This window comes from Rhamphochromis longiceps, linkage group LG10, assembly GCF_057381845.1.
Source record: "Rhamphochromis longiceps isolate RC_006_pf linkage group LG10, R_longiceps_female_GT1.1, whole genome shotgun sequence".
Lineage (NCBI taxonomy): Eukaryota > Metazoa > Chordata > Actinopteri > Cichliformes > Cichlidae > Rhamphochromis > Rhamphochromis longiceps.
In genome coordinates, this window is record NC_140566.1 from 35,884,274 (window position 1) to 35,905,819 (window position 21,546).

At 44.9% G+C, this 21,546-nt stretch overlaps 2 protein-coding genes across 3 annotated transcripts; one reads left to right on the plus strand and one right to left on the minus strand.

Moving 5' to 3' along the window:
• Positions 1 to 3,523: 3,523 nt before the first annotated feature.
• LOC146661399 (GTPase IMAP family member 9-like) lies at positions 3,524 to 11,693 on the minus strand. Its single transcript, XM_085421533.1, has 2 exons — positions 11,568 to 11,693; positions 3,524 to 4,933 (listed from the first exon to the last, which is right to left on the minus strand). Exons 1-2 carry the CDS (start codon positions 11,584 to 11,586, stop codon positions 4,095 to 4,097), a joined length of 858 nt encoding a protein of 285 aa, XP_085277659.1. The 5' UTR covers positions 11,587 to 11,693; the 3' UTR covers positions 3,524 to 4,094.
• A 3,215-nt stretch (positions 11,694 to 14,908) lies between these two features.
• Positions 14,909 to 19,555, plus strand: LOC146661400 (GTPase IMAP family member 9-like). 2 transcript variants are annotated; one of them, XM_085421542.1, is made up of 3 exons: positions 14,980 to 15,043; positions 16,721 to 16,978; positions 18,404 to 19,555. In XM_085421542.1, exon 3 carries the CDS (start codon positions 18,427 to 18,429, stop codon positions 19,216 to 19,218), a length of 792 nt encoding a protein of 263 aa, XP_085277668.1. In that variant the 5' UTR covers positions 14,980 to 15,043; positions 16,721 to 16,978; positions 18,404 to 18,426; the 3' UTR covers positions 19,219 to 19,555. The 2 variants fall into 2 exon arrangements, with proteins under 2 accessions (XP_085277667.1, XP_085277668.1); XM_085421541.1 differs by lacking the exon at positions 16,721 to 16,978 and having other exon boundaries at positions 14,909 to 15,043.
• The last annotated feature ends 1,991 nt before the right edge of the window (positions 19,556 to 21,546 follow it).

The window sequence follows — 21,546 nt, forward strand, 5'->3', positions numbered from 1 at the left end:
TCAGGGATGACAGCTTAGCCGCCGTTCTCCTGTCACTCACCACCTCCACTGGGTCCAGAGGGCATCCTAGAACAGAGCTGATCCCCAGGTACTTATAACTGTCCTCTATGTCTGCAACGTTGCCTTCTGGTAGTTTGATCCCCTCTGTTCTGACTACCTTCCCTCTCTTTGTTGATGTAAGGTAGTGACTGGAATAAGTCACAAGGTGTCGCTGTTGAGCTGCATATATGTTGTAAATTTTAGCAATTTTGACCATTTGTCCTCTGCAGGACACCGTAGTTCAGATTTCTCGTTCGCGCGGGCGCCATCTTGGTTCAGTGTTTACTGTGATTTGCAAAGGTAAGCACTGTCAGTGGCGAACTGCATTGGTTTTGTTTAAAAATAAGTGTTCCACTGTGTAAAATAGCGGTTTGTCATTTAAGCCGAGCCTATATTTTGTTTATTGAGAGGTTCATGTATTGTCTGATGAGAGTGTGAGCAGTTTGTGTGCATGTTTCATTTGGTAATATCTGCCGCAATTTCGGGCTACATTCCCGCTAGTTAGCAGAGCACCAATTCGGGCAAAGTAATGCAAGATGAAGCATTAGCTTTTCAGCTGCAGTTTGCTGGTAATCCTGCTATGTTAGTTTTGTGTCATACTCATTCCTGAGACCGTGGAATTTTGTAAAAACATTATTTTTGCTTAATGTGTTTTTTATATATATATGTTGTTGTATTTTACAATGTTGATAATCACGCAGTGTTTACTGTGATTTGCAAAGGGCCAGCAGCAGAGTTGGAGTGGTGTTTGCCCCAGCATCTGAATAAACGGCACGGTCCGAGCCACAAATTGAACGCCTGTGTCCGACTGGTCTCTCTACTGTGCGCCCCAATCCAACACAAACTTACACAACGCAGAGTCCGGGGTGTAGGGAGGCCCCTGCACTGGTTGGGTTACATTACCATCCGACTACACTTCTCCAGTCCGAACGACATCCCGATGTCATTGCTGCATATCCTGGTGGTGTGGATCAGTGAATCGATGTCTCGTTCACTCTTGGCATACAGCTTGATGTCATCCATGTACAGGAGGTGGCTGACAACTGCTCCGTTCTGTAGTCGGTATCCGTAACCAGTCTTGTTAGTGATCTCACTGAGGGGGTTCAGGCCTATGCAGAACAGCAGTGGGGACAGAGCATCTCCTTGGTAGATCCCGCACTGTACTGCTTGGTCAGCCAGTAGCTGGTGTTTTGTGCCTCTGGTATTCCTGCCCATCCCTTTCTGTGCCTCGCTCATGTATTGACCCATGTGCCTGTTCATCTTAGCCGCTATGATGCCTGACAGGAGTGGTGCTGAGGCAGGTTATTGGCTGGTAGTTGGAGGGGACCGGTCCCTTCTGGGGGTCCTTGAGCATCGGGACTGTCCGACCTTCGGTTAGCCATTCTGGGTGTCTCTCCTCAACTAGCAGCTGATTCATTTGTGCTGCCAGGCGCTTGTGGAGTGCAGTCAGCTTCTTCAGCCTGTAGGCGTGAACCATGTCAGGGCCTGGTGGTGTCCAACTCTTCATACTGGAGACCCTTTCTTGGATATCTGCCACTGTGATGGTTACTGGACCCTGTTCAGGGAGGTTGCTGTGGTCTGCCCTCAGATCCTCAGGCCATGCTCTGCTGAAACATGACTCGCTGCCAAATAGAAGTTTTAATAGGAGAAGTCAACCACACAGAATCCAGTTAAAACTGTCTGGATCAATGCTGTGAACACGGTGAGCTGGTATGTTTGCCTTCTTCTGTGTCACGCTGACATTTCTGAACATGTTCAGTTATTTTTAGGAATCTGATCTCTGTTCTCCTCGTGTGTGTTTTGATTGTGTTTTTTTCTGTTCTTTGTTGTTGTTATATTGTCTGTAAAGGTTCTCAGTCATTCAGGTCATCGTAGTCCAAGGAGCTTGGAAAGAAAAGCGTCTGGACTTCTTTACGTTTCTTGAAGAAGTTTCACCTCTCAGCCTAAATGGCAAACTTATCCTTTCTGTCTTCCCTGGTTTGCCATTCCTGGACTGTGAAGAGAATGGAAACCTTTAAAGTGTGCGTGTTAGTCCCCATAGGGAAATAGTTCCTCTGCATTTAACCCATCCACCCAGTGAAGCAGTGGGCAGCCACCAGTGCAGCGCCCAGGGAGCAGTGTGTAGGGACGGTACCTTGCTCAGGGGTACCTCAGGGTAGCCGTTCAGTGGAGTCGAACCCCCGACCTTCCGATCATGGGGCCACCACTCTACCTACTGAGCTATCCACACTGAAGTTTACCTGAAGCCCACACACTCGGACCAGTACCTCCTCTTTGACTCCCACAAAACTGCAAAACACAAACTCAACAATGTGGTGTTTGCTGTACAGGGCAGCGAGGACCTCTACACTGGAGAGACCAAACAGCCACTTCACAAGCGCATAACACAACATAGAAAAGCCACCTCCACAGGACAAGACTCAGCAGTTCATCTGCATCTAAAGGTCAAAGGTCACTCTTTGAGGATGCCAATGTTCACATTTTGGACAGAGAGGACAGATGGTTTGAAAGAGGAGTGAAAGAAGCATCTATGTCCACTGTGAGCGACCATCTTTGAACAGAGGCGGGGTTTACGACACCAACTCTCTGCCATCTATAATCCAGTTTTGAGATCCTCCCCAGACGCCTTAACGCCCACTCACATCCTGGGCCATCTGACCTCAGGAATTCACATGATAAGGTGGGGCCAGGTTTCACAATGAACACACCCGAAACTCTGGCTGATTGGGACCCACACCCAGTTTCACACCTTGTCTTAGGTGATTAGAGGATCATCAGGGGGTCCTTTTGTCCCTCTGTGGGGGAAACTCCCACTAGGTTTATATCTGGACTCTCCACCATTTGACCTTAGAACTGAAGAAGCTTCTCGGATGAGAGGTGAAACGTCTTCAAGCAACTTAAAGAAGTCCAGACACTTTTCTTTGCAAGCTCCTGAGACTTGTTGTTGTATTATTTTAGCATGTTCAAGAAAAACAAACAAACAACCATCAGTTTTTAAACAATCTTTTCGTTTATTGAAGGGAAAGGTAATCCAAACATACCTGGCCCTGTGTGAGAATGTGCTGCTGATTCTTCTTTCAAGTTCTCAGGGAAGACTAAGAAACTACAGTGAAAAATATGACATTTTCTGAAGAGTTCAGTTTCTCTGCCACACCCACGCCCGATTACTGCCACACCTGCTGAAGCACAGGCCTGGTCGAGGTTACAGGAATGTTCCTCAGGCTGTGGCACTCCAGAGAACCACAGTGAGAACCACAGTTATCCACACATGGAGGAAACAGTGCTGATAGTTTGTTTGACGGTCTGAAAAATGCTTGTCTGCTAAATATGAAAAATAAAATCAGGAAGGAGGAAAACCCTGTCTCACAGGTTCACTGCACAGAGTGTGTTTATGAAGTAATCACAGCAATACAGATGATAACATTATTTTTAAACACCTGAACACATTATATACCAACATTTATTGATATTTGCATCATTTAAGTGTAAATATTTATTATACTTTAAAGTTAAAGAAAATATTGTTTTCAAACTTTGCATTTGTGAACAGTATTTTATTTTTAATCAGTTTGTGACTGGAGACCATGTCAGAACCTCCGAGCTCGTCCTGAGCAAAGCTGCTGCTAATCCAACCTGCTCTCTAAGGTCTGGGCATGTCCGACTGGGAGGAGGTCATGGAAGTCCATCTCAGCTAGCTTGGGGATGCTGCAGCTTTTCCTCCAGACCATCAGGAGGATGTAGGTGGGATAGAGAGGTGTGGCAGTCTCTGTACAGACCAGACTCTGTCCCTGAGACCTGGGCCAGCATGAGTCAGATGGATCAAAGGTTTGTGTTAAATATAGAAAATTCAGGAAAATGTTTTATTTAAGCAATGGAGGAAAAAGCTCGTTACCCAGGAACCAAAGATGTTCAGGAGATCTGTGTGTATACAGGCTCATGTTATACAGCTCTTAGATGACGTATTACACAATATGATAAATTACCGTGGACTAACAGTTCTTGTGTGCGCCATTAATGACCAATAATTATCAAAATGTGATCAAACGTTCTTTATTTTATTGTGTGGCACATTTTTTCTCCTTTGCTGCTACGACTGCTGCTCCCACTGCTGCTCCCAGTGCTGCTCCCAGTGGCCCTAAAATGCTCCCGAGGCCCGCTCCTATCCCAGCAGCCCTCAGGATCTTGTTCTTCGTCTGTGCCCGTCTTCTCGCTTCTTCTTCTCCCATGTCTGGATTTTCTCTCATAAGTCGTTCCATCTCTTCTCTGATGGCTCTCTCAGCTTCCTGCAGCATGTCATTGGTGTAGTATGTTGCTCCATTTCTCTGAACCATGGTGTTGATCTTCTCCAGCAGCTCTTTGACCTGAGAGCGATCCTCACTCCTGTTGTTAAAAACATGATATCTTCCTCCGCACTGATTGATGAAGCGATGCAGAGGCCGATTTCCACTGATTGATTTGTCGATGTCGATTCCGTTTGGCAGATTGTCTCCATACGTGAACAAGACTATGGTGTAACAGGCTGCATCCACCCCAAATATCTTCTGAAGGATTTTTATCGTTTCTTCTTCTGCTTTTGTAAACCTGCCGATCTGGATCACAACCAGGAACACGTGAGGACCGGGAGCAACAAAGGAGACGCATTTAACGATCTCCGTCTTTACATGCTCCTGAGTCAGTAGGGTGTCAAACAGACCCGGAGTGTCAACTACATCCAGGATGTGACCATCCACCTGCCCTGTTACTTTGCGACACCCAACTACTGATGAAGAAAAAGAAGTTATAGACTCAAAGGCTTTTCTTCCTAAGATGGTGTTTCCTGATGCACTCTTCCCCACTCCAGTTTTCCCAACAAGCACAATCCTCAGGTGTGGGAACCCATCTCTCACTGCATCTCCTGGAGAACATAAACAGACAGCGTTAGTGGGACTCCCAGGTCATCACACAGGTCATCACACAGGCCATCACACAGGTCATCACACAGGTCACCACACAGGTCATCACACAGGTCATTACACAAGTCATTACTAGGGATGGGTACCGGTGTCCGGTGACATAAACGGTAGTAACCAAACCAAAAAGCAGCGCACATTTCGGTGCTTTTTTTCCTGAGCTGTGATACACTTCTAGCCAATCATTTTACGTTTCCGAGGATAGTAGGCGGGGCCAGGTACGTACGTTCTTTTAGAGCAGAGCTAGAGATTAAAAATGCCCAAGGCGAAGCGGTCAAAGTCTGGCTGTACTTCACAGCAAAAGATGCAAACTCAGCAGCAACAAGTGCTTTAAGCTGATACTGTGATACTGTCAAAGGAGGTAACACCTCGAATCCGATGAAACACCTGGCGACGCATAGTGTTTTTTTTAAAAGCCCAGAAATGCGCCGTATGATAGCTTGCTGCGAGAACTCACAACAAGCACATCTACTGTGGGTGGGTTGCCTGTTATCGGACCCGGAGCAACATCCCCCAAAAACCTGAAGAGGAGAGTCCTGGCCTCTAGCTCTGCCAGTGTAGCAGAAATGATGACGGCAGCAGCAGCCGTTCTTCTCTGCGTGAGTAGCTTAATGTTGTTCGTGTGTAATTTACGTTGAGTAGGCTAACCACGTTATTAAATTAATGCATGTAAGGTGAACTAGCAAACATCATCATAGCTACATGCGGCTGTCCTCTTGTTTGATGGCAGATACTCCCTTCACCCTGGCCAAAAAGGCTAAAATGACCAAAGAAAAAGTGGAAAACAGTTAAACATGAGAGGTTTTTGGACAAAGTTTGTGTTTTTTCCATTGTTTAAGCACTGCTTCCAGCCAAGAGTGATACCATATATGCCCCATAGCTGCAGAAAAGGCTAACATTGTTATCTTTTTACAAAAAACCAGCTGAAAATGAGAGGTTTTTGGACCCATTTGTGTTCTCCATTCTTTAAGCACCGGTTTGAGCACCGTTTAAGTACCGGCACCGTTTCAAAAGTACTGATTTGGCACCTGTATCGGATAAAACCTAAACGATACCCATCCCTAGTCATTACACAGGTCATTACACAGGTCATCACACAGGTCATTACACAGGTCATCACACAGGTCATTACACAGGTCATCACACAGGTCATCACACAGGTCATCATACAGGTCATCACACAGGCGCTCTCCAGCAGCGTGTCAGTGTCCCGCTCTCTCCCCTCACTCAGGATGGCCCCGTCCCTCCCTGAGCTGGTTCTGCTGGAGGTTTCTTCCTGTTAAAAGGGAGTTTTTCCTTCCTACTGTTGCTCATAGTGCTTGCTTATAGGGGGTCACATGATTGTTGGGGTTTCTCTGATTTATTGTAGGTTAATTGGCTGAAAAGATTTTACACTGTTCGGGATATTAAAATCTTAATCACACATCTCGTTATTTCCTTATTTTAAGTATAGAAACTTTCCACAATCGCTGTTCAGCATAAGCTCCGTCTCCCATCACTGTTGGTCACATGCAGAGGGAAACCTTGGGTTTATTTAAGAGGACCCAAACACAGACGCTCGAGGCAGGAAGCAGGTTCAATCAAATACAAGCCGTTTATTGGAGGCTGGAAAAACATGAGAAACAAAGGCAAAGTAACACGAAAATGAAATAAACTTAAACCTAAACTTGGGAAAAACTAAGTAAAGATCTAAGTATCAAAGAACTACAGACCATGAACATCATGAGGTGACCAGACACGGGTAGGAGAAAGGAGAAAGGAAGACTGGTGAACTAAATACACAGAAGCGCAGTGAGGAACACAGCTGATACAAATGCACGTGACGCCACGGGGGAAGCAAAACTAAACACACTGAACATGGAGACACAAGACTGTCAAAATACAACAGGAAAAACTCAGACGTAGACTGACACATGAGCTGGACACAGGAGGAAACACAGATGAGAGGGAGCGAGGGAGCACGAGAGAGAGGACATGACCGGCAGGGAAGCCGTGGAACAACACACAGGAAGGGGAGACGTGACATCACGACACACAGGAAGGGGAGACGTGACATCACCACACACAGGAAGGAGAGAGGTGACATCACCACACACAGGAAGGAGAGAGGTGACATCACCACACACAGGAAGGGGAGACGTGACATCAAGACACACAGGAAGGGGGGACGTGAGAGACGTGACATCACCACACACAGGAAGGAGAGACGTGACATCAAGACACACAGGAAGGGGAGACGTGACATCACCACACACAGGAAGGAGAGACGTGACATCAAGACACACAGGAAGGGGAGACGTGAGAGAGGTGACATCACGACACACAGGAAGGGGAGACGTGACATCACGACACACAGGAAGGGGAGACGTGACATCAAGACACACAGGAAGGAGAGAGGTGACATCACCACACACAGGAAGGAGAGACGTGACATCAAGACACACAGGAAGGAGAGACGTGAGAGAGGTGACATCACGACACACAGGAAGGAGAGACGTGACATCACCACACACAGGAAGGGGAGACGTGACATCAAGACACACAGGAAGGAGAGACGTGACATCAAGACACACAGGAAGGGGAGACGTGAGAGAGGTGACATCACGACACACAGGAAGGGGAGACGTGACATCACCACACACAGGAAGGGGAGACGTGACATCACGACACACAGGAAGGGGAGACGTGACATCAAGACACACAGGAAGGAGAGAGGTGACATCACCACACACAGGAAGGAGAGACGTGACATCAAGACACACAGGAAGGAGAGACGTGAGAGAGGTGACATCACGACACACAGGAAGGAGAGACGTGACATCACCACACACAGGAAGGGGAGACGTGACATCAAGACACACAGGAAGGAGAGACGTGACATCAAGACACACAGGAAGGGGAGACGTGAGAGAGGTGACATCACGACACACAGGAAGGGGAGACGTGACATCACCACACACAGGAAGGGGAGACGTGACATCACGACACACAGGAAGGAGAGAGGTGACATCACCACACACAGGAAGGGGAGACGTGACATCACCACACACAGGAAGGGGAGACGTGACATCACGACACACAGGAAGGAGAGAGGTGACATCACGACACACAGGAAGGGGAGAGGTGACATCACCACACACAGGAAGGGGAGAGGTGACATCACGACACACAGGAAGGGGAGACGTGACATCACCACACACAGGAAGGAGAGACGTGAGAGAGGTGACATCACGACACACAGGAAGGGGAGACGTGAGAGACGTGACATCACGACACACAGGAAGGGGAGACGTGACATCACCACACACAGGAAGGGGAGACGTGACATCACGACACACAGGAAGGGGAGAGGTGACATCACCACACACAGGAAGGAGAGAGGTGACATCACCACACACAGGAAGGAGAGACGTGACATCACCACACACAGGAAGGGGAGAGGTGACATCACCACACACAGGAAGGAGAGACGTGAGAGAGGTGACATCACGACACACAGGAAGGGGAGACGTGACATCACCACACACAGGAAGGGGAGACGTGACATCACGACACACAGGAAGGGGAGAGGTGACATCACCACACACAGGAAGGAGAGAGGTGACATCACGACACACAGGAAGGGGAGACGTGACATCACCACACACAGGAAGGGGAGACGTGACATCACGACACACAGGAAGGAGAGACGTGACATCACCACACACAGGAAGGAGAGAGGTGACATCACGACACACAGGAAGGGGAGACGTGACATCACGACACACAGGAAGGAGAGACGTGACATCACCCCACACAGGAAAGGGAGAGGTGACATCACCACACACAGGAAGGAGAGACGTGAGAGAGGTGACATCACGACACACAGGAAGGGGAGACGTGACATCACAACACACAGGAAGGGGAGACGTGACATCACCCCACACAGGAAGGAGAGAGGTGACATCACCACACACAGGAAGGAGAGACGTGACATCACCCCACACAGGAAGGAGAGAGGTGACATCACCACACACAGGACGGGGAGAGGTGACATCACGACACACAGGAAGGGGAGACGTGACATCACCCCACACAGGAAGGGGAGACGTGACATCACCACACACAGGAAGGAGAGAGGTGACATCACCACACACAGGAATTTATATAAATAAAATTGAATTGAATTGAAGTGTGGGAGCGATGAACTGACTGGATATGTGGGGACAACTTGTGGAAGAAGACACAGGTAAGACTACTGTGGGCGGGGCATATAAATACCAAGGTGGGAAAAACCCACAGTGTGTTTCGGTTAAAAAGGAAAGCATCTGAAAGGGCTCCTCTAAACGCTCTTCCTCACTGAGAACCAAAACAGAACCTCAAACGTATTCAGCTGAAGAACGACATCAATGCAGAGCTGTGGCTTCTGAGGTATCTGGAGTATTTTCTGCTTTCCTGTAAAACTCCAGGGAATGCAGGAAGCTTGCTCCGAGCTTACAGGAACCGACAGTCGAACTGGCTGAACAGGATCAAAAGATTTCACCTGAGCTCAGTTTCACTCATCAGGTAAAGGCTGTGGACCGCAGTGAGCGTCGATCAGTAAAAACAGTAGAGTTTGTACTTTACTGTCTGTGTGTGGTTTCTTCATGTCAGAACACCAACAGCTGCTCATTGTTGGGTTGTGACCTTTCAATATGAACACCTGTAACTTCATATTGTCAGGTCTGACACCAACCACAGGTTTTCTCAGCAGGAACAATCAAAGCCTTTGTTTTCCTGCAGACTGTGTAAAATAAATCTGTTTCCAGCTCTGCGTGGTAGGGCTGGCTATCGACGTCGACTTCTGCGTTCAATTTGATTGAATTCAGACTCAGGCGGTCAGAAACATCTTATTTATTCATTTATCAGCACTTATCCATATTTAATATCCATATATTAAACCGAAGCTGACACTGTGAGACTTCATCAGAGGTGTGAGCGCCACAGCAGAGGCCTTTGTGTCAAAGTAACTGAGGATCAAACAGACACACATGAAGCAGATGTTCTGGCTTCTTATAGCAAATAACCTTAAAATATTCTGCAGTAGAACAAAAACTGAAGCAAACCATGAATCAACACGAACACAACAGCAGACTGGTGCATAATGAGCAGAGAATAATGCAGAAAACAGAGATTTGATGGTAAACTGGTCTGTGAGTACAGAGACAGAGCCGTGCAGGAAGTGGGATTTTATCGTGGTGGAAGCAAAACAGCCAAAGTCAGAGTGAGAGTGACGATGTTTATCATCATCCTCTTTTGCTGCTGCTTCAGTGAATGTTGGTCAGATTGATGAAACCTGCAGCATCAGAGTCAGTGAGCTGTCAGCTTTTAGCCCCGACGGCGTGTCCGTGCTGTCACACAGGACTAGGGGCGGGTTTTTATAATCGATTCATCGATTAAAATCGATTCTGGCTTGGATAACGTAAAATCGATTCATTAAAATCCTGAATCGATTTTTTAATATAAATTTATTTTGCCCGAAATGCCAGAATCTCTGGTGACATCTCACAAAATTTCAACAACCACCAAACAGCTAAGACAGTAAATGAGAGCAGGAACACGGATTCTGCACAAAGACTTAGACACACAGCGCGACCCGCGGATCAGAATCAGTGAGATGTCACCTTTCTCACAGCTCGCTGATTCTGATCTGTGGGCGCTTTGTGTTCACGCCCTTTATGCGCTGATTCTAAAGCTGTTAGTTTGATGTCTCTCCAAACAATATTGACCGAACCAGCAGCAAAAGAAGATCCAAACTAAGCTTCACATAAACATCGTCATGAATTCACTCTGACTTTTACTGTTTTGCTTCCACCGCGATGCACAGCTCTCTCTCTCTCTCTGTACTTCAAGAACAGTTTCCCTTTCTTCATTATTCGCTTGCTTGTTACGCACAAGTCTACCGTTGTTTACAGGCTGTCGGCCGCTGTTTTTTTTTTTTTTACATTCTTCCGAAAATAAAACCTAATTTCTGCCGTTCAATACTGAACAAATGTAAACTTTTTAAAATTATACAAAATGCAAAACGCTGTGTCTGTAATAAAACCACTGTAGCGTCAGAGGTGATGTTCATATGTTGATTAATGGTTTTCTTTCGTTTTTGATGTACTGCAGAATATTTTTATAAAATCCAGAACAGGAAAATCACCTTCATGTTTTTCTGTTTTATCTTCAGCTACTTTGACACAAAGGCCTCGCTGTGACGCTCACACCTGTGATAAAGTCTTGCGTGTGTCAGCTTCCTTTTTATAGATACAAAAATATGTAAATGTACTGATCTGAATTATAATATTTCTGACTGTCAAAATTTCCCAGATTCAAATCGAATCGAATTAAATCGAATCGTGGATCGAATCGATTCGGGACCTTGTGAATCGGAATTGAATCGATTCTAGAAATCAGTGACGATACCCAGTCCTACACAGGACACAGAAATAACCAATCACAGTTCAGTTTAACATGTAGCTCTTGGTTTGTTTGTTTTTTTACTTTTCATCTAGATTGTATTTTATGATAGAAAGTTGGTCTAAACAGTAAATCAAAAGTTTTAAATGTACTTACGAGCATTGGTGCCGGCCATGTTTGTGCTGCTCAGGATTACAAAGCTTTGCACCGACACCTTCCTGCTGCTGCTCTGTGCTGTACACCGAGGACGCCGTCACTTTAAGGCACTTGTTAAAGTTGCTGCAGGGCAGACTGCAGACAGAAGAGAGCTTTCATTGGTTCACCAACCACACAGCCACAGTGTGAATAACCTGCAGTCCCAATGTGTCACTGTTAGGGGATATTCAACCCTGGCTGTGAATCAAAAATGAGTTCCTGGTTTTAATTCTACTGCATGCAACAACGTGCATGTCACAACAACGCTTAGATGCTGCAGGGCAGATTCCAGAGAGAAACTGTCATTGGCTGGTTACACAGTGATGTCACAGCCTAAATATTTAGTAACATGATAATAAATGAGTCTGGTTATCAAACAGACCCTCAACATCTATATAACCTGTACTATACTAATGTAACCAACAGTTTCCCAGAGTAGATGGAGGTGACTCTGGCGCCTGAGCTCTTATAACAGGCCTGAGGTTTTCTGCCTGAGCATTACGGTCTATTCATATTTGGGATCTGGCAGCGGTTTCGTTGTTGCTTCATTCCGAAGCAAAGTGACGTGTTCAGTTTTGTTCTCTTGAGGAAGAACACGAGAAACGTGTCGTTTAAAATATTTTTTTTTTTTTTTTTTTTTTTATTGAAAGTTTTGTAATTATGACAGTCATCCACATGAAAACAAAAACAAAAACAGTAAAAAAAACCAAACAAAGAACTCATGATCATCGCTTCACTCTCATGGTGTGTTTAGACCAAACACAAATCCCTCTTTTCCCATGATTACATATAGAGATACAAAATTTGAGCCTCTGTCATCTTTATGGACCGCCAGCCCTGTATCATTCAGCTTTGATATGATAACAAAAAAAATAGGAAGGGAAAAGTTTGTAAAATCAAAATTCATTATATATCTCACAAATGTTCATTTCTGTGCAGGTTGTACCTTCTTATTTTCCTTTGGCTTTGCTAAAAAATAACGTCTTATTGCAGATTATATTCTGCCACTGAGAACCTCATAAGCTCTTTTATAAAAAGGTACTTTAATTTAGCAATACACACAAACAAAAAAACCCAAAAATAACAAAACAAAAAACCAACCAAACAAACAAAGATACTACGCACTAACAATAACATAGTGGCTCAGTGAAATCCGCAGATCTGCTCGGTCTGGGGGAGCTCCCCTCCACCTTTTTACAGGTCCCATGTCGTTAGGTTTTTACTACTGTCCACTCAGCACTTTACAGTCCATCCCTGATCATATTCGGAAGGGTATTTCCAGTCTCTTTTAAAAACTACCTTAAAAAAAATAAAATAAATAAAATAAAACGTCCTTAGCAGACCTTCCTTCTTCCAGTAGTTGCGTGAAGATCTCATCCCACGTTACCACCTTCAACAAATTTCTCCCACTTCCTCCAGTTTTTATGAAATTGGTCCATTTTGAGGTTAAAAAAAAAAGGAAGTTTTTCCATTCTATATATTTCCTCCATTATTCCTATCCAATCTTTCTTTGTTGGGGGCTCTTTCTCCAGCCACCTCCTGGTAAGCGCTTTTTTGCCAGCTCCCAACAGGATGTTTATCAAGTGTTTGTCTTTTAAGGAGGCTGCTGATGGGATATCGCCCAAGTACACAGTACAAAAATCCAAATTTAGTTTGAGACCAGTCACCAAGTAAATTGATTCGACCAATTCACTCCAGTATGACAGGATTATTGGGCTTTTCCAAAATATATGGAAATGATCTGCCATGTTTTCCCCACAGTTTCTCCAGCAGTGTCCATCTGTCAGTTGACATTTTTGTTTGTATTTTATTTTGGGTTTTATAAAAACACCTAATAAAATTTTTCCACGTGAATTCCCTCCAATAACCTGAGCTAGTAGTTTCCATCTGTGTCCTGCATATATTTAACCAACTGTCCTCTGATATGTTGATTTTAGCCTCCGTCTCCCATTTAATTTTGATATAATTGGTTGATTGATCCTTCGTTTAAAAGATTTCATTTGCTTCAGCAGTTGCAAGTTTACAGCGCTGGACCTCAGTGTAAAATCAGCAGTGTTGGGCAAGTTACTTTGAAAAAGTAATTAATTATAGTTACTAGTTACTTCTTCAAAAAAGTAACTGAGTTAGTAACTGAGTCACAAGATTCTAAAAGTAATTAATTACTTGAAAAGTAACTATTGCGTTACTTAGAAAAAAAACATTTAACCCTCTGGGGTCCCGGGTATAATCGGCCATTTTTACCTACTTTTGATGTTTCCTCCACATTTCACCTTTAAAAACTATTTACCTTGTTTGGTCTCATTGTTTTCAGCACAGCCTCACGTGTCTGAATTTACAGTCATGTTTTCATTTTGACTACTGTATTAACACAACTGATCTAAAATCAGACAAAAAACATAAAATCAAAAATGTGTCCGATCAACACAGTTTATAAACTGGTATATGTCACCTTGTTGCTTTGTCTGTAAGTGGTCATGTGATTGACCACGACTCCTTTATTCTTCCTCAGTCAAACAGCAGCACTCGTGCGATTGTTTTGCCCCCTGAGCTCCAGCTGTTGTGCCAGAAAGTGATGGTTACCGTCCGCAGGAGCGCAGCTGCTTAAAGCTGCAGCGTCCTGATTCTTACAGCTACTTCCTGCAGCTGATATAAGCTGCAGTGAGCTGAACACAGCTTCAGCCGTCTGTTGAAAAACGGTAACGCAACCGCATTTTCTTGTTAGTAACGGTAACGGTGTTGTAACGATAGGAATAGTAATTAGTTAGATTACTCGTTACTGAAAAAAGTAACGCCGTTGGTAACGCTGTTACTTGTAACGCCGTTATTCCCATCACTGGAAATCAGCCGTCTGCTTCACACGAAGGATGACCCTGCAGCAGGCCCTACAGTTTTATGCTACAAGAAAAAGAAGTATTATTATGACTACTATTATTATATTCTTCTGGAAGCGACGTGGCAGTCCTGCCGGATCTTCTCCTCTCTCTGTTCATGTCTAACCTTGCCTTCTATCTGCTCCTCTTCCTGGAATAAAACAGAGAAGATACCTTCCTGCATGAACATGAATTTTGCATGGCTCCATGAAACATACCTTAGGTTATATGGCCAGAATCTGTGATGTTGAGGGGTCAGGTGGGGCTGATGGATTTCCCGTGGCGTGACCTGCTGTCTGTCTGATACTAAACCAGGGTAAGATTTCCTCTAAAAGAGAAATTTCAGGCTCAGCGTCATTCTGGGACTTCAGGTTGTTTATACTGTGACATCACTGTGTGGCTGGCCAATGACAGCGGGTTTCTCTTTGGAACCTGCCCTGCAGCATCTTTAACTAAGTGTTGTTGTTGCATTAGATACAGTTGTATTAAAGGAAGGACCAATCCCGTCGGTACAGCACAGAGCAGCAGTGCAAAGCTTTTTAACAAACATGGCCAACACACTAGCTCGTAAGTACATTTACAACTTTTATCCTGATTTACTGATTAGACAAACGTTATATAGCAAATGATAAAAAGTTTAAAAAGACCTACGTGCTAAACTGAACTGTGATTGGTTATTTCTGTGTCCTGTGTCTATGTCTCTTGTCCTGCTGTTGTTTTTATTGTGAAACATTTGTTTGAAGCTCAAAATCCTGAAACATGTGCTCCATGCAGTGCTGGAAACAGATTTATTTTACATGGCTTGCAGGAACCAAACCATAAAAGACCGTGGTTGGTGTCTGCAGCGGTGACAGACTGATTTAGGAGATTTATTTTGATGCGCATACAGTAAACCTGCTCAGCCAGTTTGTGGTTAGCGTTCTCTTCCTTGTTGGTACAACAATGGAATGGTTGGAATGGAATGGCAATGGCATTTTTCTGATGTTGAACGTGGACATCCAGCAAACTCAACCAGAGGTCAGCGTGTTCAAAGCTTACAGGAACACCCAAGAGCTGCACGACAGCACAATTACAAAAAGACTGAAGAAGTGCGGCTGGTTTGGAAAGGTTGCAAGACCAACATGGATTTTGGGTTTCCTCCATCATGAGCAGCAGCACGTTTGGAGGAAACCAAACACCTCATACGAACTGTGGGCACCGCAGTGGAAGGACGATGATTTGGGCTTTGAGTGGATGTCTGTCCTACAGCTAAAGCTTGGACCAAACTGTGTCATCAACAGGACAAAGATCCAAGCACAGCAGCAAATCTCCAACAGAACAGCTGTAAAACAAACCGAGCTGCTGCAGAGCTTAGAGCGCTTTGCATGAATGAATGCTGCAAACCTCAATGAGCTGAAGCATCTCTGGGCAGGAGAGTGAACTAAAACTACTCTGCAGACATGAGACACACTGATGACGTCACACTGATCCATAACTGCTGTCAGAGACAGATGCTGCAGACTGTGTGGAGTTACAGGTGCGGACCCAAAAGGAGGCAAAGCTATGACTTAACGAACAGCGAGCCGTTTATCAGAGGCTGGTAAAAAAACAAAAGGCAGATGGACACTGAGGCAAAACTAACTAGAACTAAAGTGGGACAGCCTAAACATGAAATTATCTCCTGATATGTAAAACCCTAAAAGTGAAACTGTACTGTCATTCTACCATGATGGTAAGATTTAAGATTTGGATTTTTACTCCGCATCTGTAATGTACATAGGGAAAAAAGACTGAAAACTGCACAACGTGGAAGAAAAGAGCAAACTAATCAGTATGCAGAAAATGTAGATGTGGTGACTGGACATTTAAACGGCTTAAATCAGCTTATTAATACGGCACCAATCAGAAAATGGGCTGAAATCTCATTTACTGTCATTTACAAAACAAATGAGGTTTTTCTGTGTAACTGTGCCAAATGTAGATCCCTGAAGCAAAAATCAATCAAAGATGTAATCCTTCCTATCACACCAACGAACAGGGTGACACATTTGTTTTGGACATAAAATAAATTTTCTTTTTTATTTTCTGTTGAATCTTCAGATATCTGTCATATATTGTCTTTTACTCCTTTTACATTTTCAAAACAGGCTTGTTAGTTTTTACTTTTGAGGGAAGCTTTTATTTCACAAATCTGAATGCATTCAAACATCAAAGAGATTTATTATGGTTTGTAGTCATTTTCTGCTTATGTTCTCTTTATGGGAGACTGTCCCCAGGTGTCCTACTAGGAGCCTTCAACACTCATGTGGGCAACGACAGTGAGGCCTGGATCCAGAACCCCAGCGGTGCTCTGTTACTGGACTTCTGTGCAAACCACAGTTTGTCCATTACAAGGACCATGTTCGAACGCAAGGGCGTCCATAAGTGCACATGGCACCATGTAGTGCAGGTTGCTGTTGACTTTGACTGAGGAAATTGCCTTGTGGTGAAAGGAATACTTCGAGGACCGCCTTAATCCCACTGGTATGTCCAATAGAGGAAGCAGAATCTGGGGACAAGGGGAACGGCTCACCAATCATTGGTGGGGTAAGGTCACTGAAGCAGTTAAATGAGTCCTTGGTGGTAGGGCCCCTGGGTGGATGAGGTTTGCCCTCAGTTCCTGAACCCTCTGGATGTTGTAGGGGGGTGGTTCCCATCTTTAAGAAGGGGTAAACTATAGGGGGATCACACTCCTCAACTTCCCCAGGAAAGTCTGTGCCTGGTGCTGTAAAGGAGAGTCCGTCTGTTAGTCAAACCTCAGGTTTGTTTGTCCTACCAGTCTACATGTTTTTGTGGACTTGGAGAAGGCATTCAGCTGTATCCCTCAGAGTGCTCTGTGGGAGGTGCTTCAGGAATATGGGCTGTCTGGCTCACTGAGCCACTTGAGCCTTATACAACCATTGCAAGAGCTTGGTCCGCACAGCTGGCAAAAAGTCGGATTTGTTACTGGTGGTTGTTGGACTCTGCCAGCGCTGCTCTTCGTCACCAGTTCTCTTCAGAATTTTTATGGACAGAATTTCGAAGAGTAGCCATGTGGCAGAAGGCCTCCACTTGGGTGGTCTCAGAACCTCATCTGTGCTTTTCGCACATAATGTGGTTCTGTTGGCTTCATCAGGTGATGCCCTCCAGATCACACTGGAACAGTTTGCAGCCAAGTGGGAATCAGTGAGAATGAGAATCAGCACCTCCAAATCCGAGGCCATGGTCCTCAGCCGGGAGCCCACAGAGTGCCCACTCCGGGTCAGGGATGCCTCACTCCAAGTAGAGGAGTTTAAGAATCTCTGGGTCTTGAGCACAAAAGCAAAGTTCTTGATTTACCGGTGGATCTGGGTCCCTACCATCACCTATGGTCGCAAGTTTTGGGTAGTGACCGAAAGAACAAGAACAGGAATACAAGCCAGTTGAGGTATGTTGGACATCTGACTAGGATGCCTTCTGGGACAGGTGTATAGGGCATGTCCCACAGGGAAGAGGTCCTGGGGGGGACCTCGGCTGGCCTGGGAATGCCTTGGTGTCCCCGTGGACAAGCTGCAGGAGGTGGCTGGGGTGAGGAAGGTCTAGGCTTCTCTGCTAATGCTGCTGGTCCCGTGACCCGGCCTGAGACGAGCACAAAAAGATGGCCGATGGATATTTTCTTATTTTTTATATTGGTTAAACTTACACCCGATAATATTCTGATCAGTGACTATCAGCAAAATCACATATAAATCATGACTATTCTGTGTTTAACAATTAAAACATACTTAATATTCAGAATCATGCATAACGATGCACCAGAAACAGCCACAGAGACACTAATCTGCCAAGGTTGAGGCTGAATCACGTCTACACACAAAGTCCACACTGTCCGATTGTGGTGAGCTGCCTCAGGAAGGCCAACTAACCTTATCTATTTATCTTCTTCAACAGATGCAAAGGACCTCCACCTGAGGATGGTGCTGCTTGGGAAAGCTGGAGTAGGGAAGAGTGCAGCGGGAAACACCATCTTAGGAAGAGAAGCTTTTCAGTCTTTTTCTTCTTTTTCTTCTGTAACATTGGAGTGTCAGCAAGAAACAGCCCAGGTGGATGGTCATACACTGACTGTGGTTGATACTCCAGGTCTATTTGACACCACCCTGTCTGTAGATCAGGTGGTTACACAGATTGTTAGATGCATCACCTTTGCTGCTCCTGGTCCTCATGTGTTTCTGGTTGTGATCCAGTCGACCAGATTCACAAGCGAAGAAGAAGAAACGATTAAAATTCTTCAGAAGATGTTTGGAGAAGATGCAGCACGTTATATTATGGTCTTGTTCACGTATGGAGACAACCTGCAAGACGGAGTCGACATCTACAGCTCAATCAGTGGAAATCGGCCTCTGCATCGCTTCATCAATCAGTGCGGAGGAAGATATCATGTTTTTAACAACAAGAGTGAGGATCGCTCTCAGGTCAAAGAGCTGCTGGAGAAGATCAACACCATGGTTCAGAGAAACGGAGCAACATACTACACCAATGACATGCTGCAGGAAGCTGAGAGAGCCATCAGAGAAGAGATGAAACGACTTCGGAAAGCAAATCCAGACATGGGAGAAGAAGAAGCGAGAAGACGGGCGAAGTTCCTGAAGGCTGCTGGGATAGGAGCAGGTGTTGGATTCATATTAGGACCAGTGGGATCAGCCCTGGGAGCAGGAGTGGCAATTGCTGTTGTGGCAATGAAACAAGGAGAATGCGTTATACTGTGAAAACTGTTGGTATTTAATCACGATTTGAGAGTTTTTGTGGGAGTTCTTTACAACAAGGTTACTCAGTGTGTATTTGGGAGCTGATGATCGTCATTATTAGTGACTTCTAACTTTCAGATGACTGTCTGCGGTGCTCCTGATCTCAATGTGTATGTATGTATGTATTTAATGTCACTTTTATTAGTGGGAAAACATTTTTCCTTGATTTCTCATGTGTAAAAGGTACAGAAATTATTCTACTCCTTTCATACTTTGCATTTGTGATTTCTGTAAATCTAATTGTAAATTGGTTACGGCTTGCAAAAACCACAGAGACACAGAGGGTGATATTAAACTTACTTCAGGTCTTTGATGTCACTGTTGATTTTTCTTTTTTCTTCCTTGACTTTTTTTTTCTTGCATTGGCATGAGGTGGTACAGAGGTTTAACAGGTAGTCCAGCTCCTCAGGATGGCATGTAAATACTTACTTACATATGCTCAGGACAAATCACTGAGAACCCGTGAACTAGAATATATAGATATATATATTTTAAAAAAACTCAGACGCACTAGCAAATACTGAACTGAGAACAAAATAATGCAGAGCATGCACTTCAAACCATTTTTGAAATCCAAAAAACAAAACTTTGAGTCCAAGAAAACCACCTCAAAATGCTTGGTCAAAACTCCAGGACAATGAGACTGAGAGAGCTGCACAGAGCCATAAAAGGCCCTCAACTGATCAACAGGACCAATATCTGCGGCTTTGCACAAGGACGAGCAGGATTACACTGGCGGAACTGCAAAATGACCTCCAGTAGTCCTTTTCTAACCAACCAATCAGAAACAGACTTCATGAGGGTGACTTGAGGAACCAATATCCTATATTTGTCCCCAGTTTGCATTTGCTATAGCCTGTCAGAACTGACAGGTCCACCACCGAGTGCTGTTCACAGATGAGAGCAGATTCCCCCTGTGCACACGGAAGGGTCTCAGGGTTTGAATGGACCCAGATGTGGAACTCCTTGAGTAAAGACAGTTATTTTATTTATTTATTTTTATATTTTGGGGGGGGGGGGGGGGTTTAATAAATTTGTCCATATTTCTAGAAATGAGAGCTGCTCCATCCAAAGTGGGATGGATGCCGTCTCTCCTAACAAGACCAGGTTTCCTCCAGAAGGTTTGCCAATTATCTATGAAGCCCACATCGTTTCTGGGACACCACTCAGACAGCCAGCAATTTAAGGAGAACATGCGGCTAAACATGTCACTCCTGGTCTGATTGGGGAGGGGACCAGAGAAAACTACAGAGTCCGACATTGTTTTGGCAAAGTTGCACACCGATTCAATAGTGATTTTAGTGACCTCCGATTGGCGTAACCGGGTGTCATTACTGCCGACGTGAATTATGATCTTACTGAATTTACGCTTACCCTTAGCCAGCAGTTTTAAATTTCCTTCAATGTCGCCTGCTCTTGCCCCTGGAAGACAATTGACTATGATTGCCGGTGTCTGTAGCTTCACATGTCTGAGAACAGAATCACCAATTACCAGAGTTTGACCCCCGGCGGGTGTGTCGCCGAGTAGGGAAAAACGGTTAGACACATGAACGGGTTGGTGGTGTATCTGGGGCTTCTGTTTAGGACTATGCTTCCTCCTCACCGTCACCCAGCCGCCCTCTTTCCCCAGCTGCTTGGGGTCTGCCGGGGAACAGCTAGCGGGCCTACGCTATCTTCGGCTGCACCAGCTACAGGGGCCTGGCTAGCTATGGGTGAATGAAGGGTGCGAAGCCGAGTCTCCAATTCAGTAATCCTGGCCTCCAGAGCTGCAAATATGCTACATTTGTTGATAACAATTGCGTTTAGACTTTTCTTCCACCCAGTGGCGGTCCTAGCCTGTTTGGCGCCCTGGGCGAACACTCCCTCTGGCGCCCCCCACCACACACACAGAAAACATTAAGGATTGTACTTTAACCCTTTAAAGCCGGTCGGCACGGGCACGATCCGTTTTGCGTAGCTATTTTTTTTTTTTTGCCTGTCCCGTTTGGCTCTTTTGCATCAGAATTGTTGTCTAAAGGCAAAGAAAGATGCCCAACGGATTTACTTTACCAAATTGACCATCCCAGCCTTGCCGTAATGGTCCATTTGATTCACCTTTTATTGTTTATTTTATTTTCACTTACTGAATACGGGACAGACTTGACTGGGGGAAAGAAGGGGAGAAAGAAAGAGAAACAGCTGAGAAGAGGGACGGGGGAGAAGGGCAAAAAACAAAAACCAACAGAACGGGCAGAAAAAGAAAAAAAAAGAAAAAGAAAATGAATATATCGATCACCTGGATCACCTGCT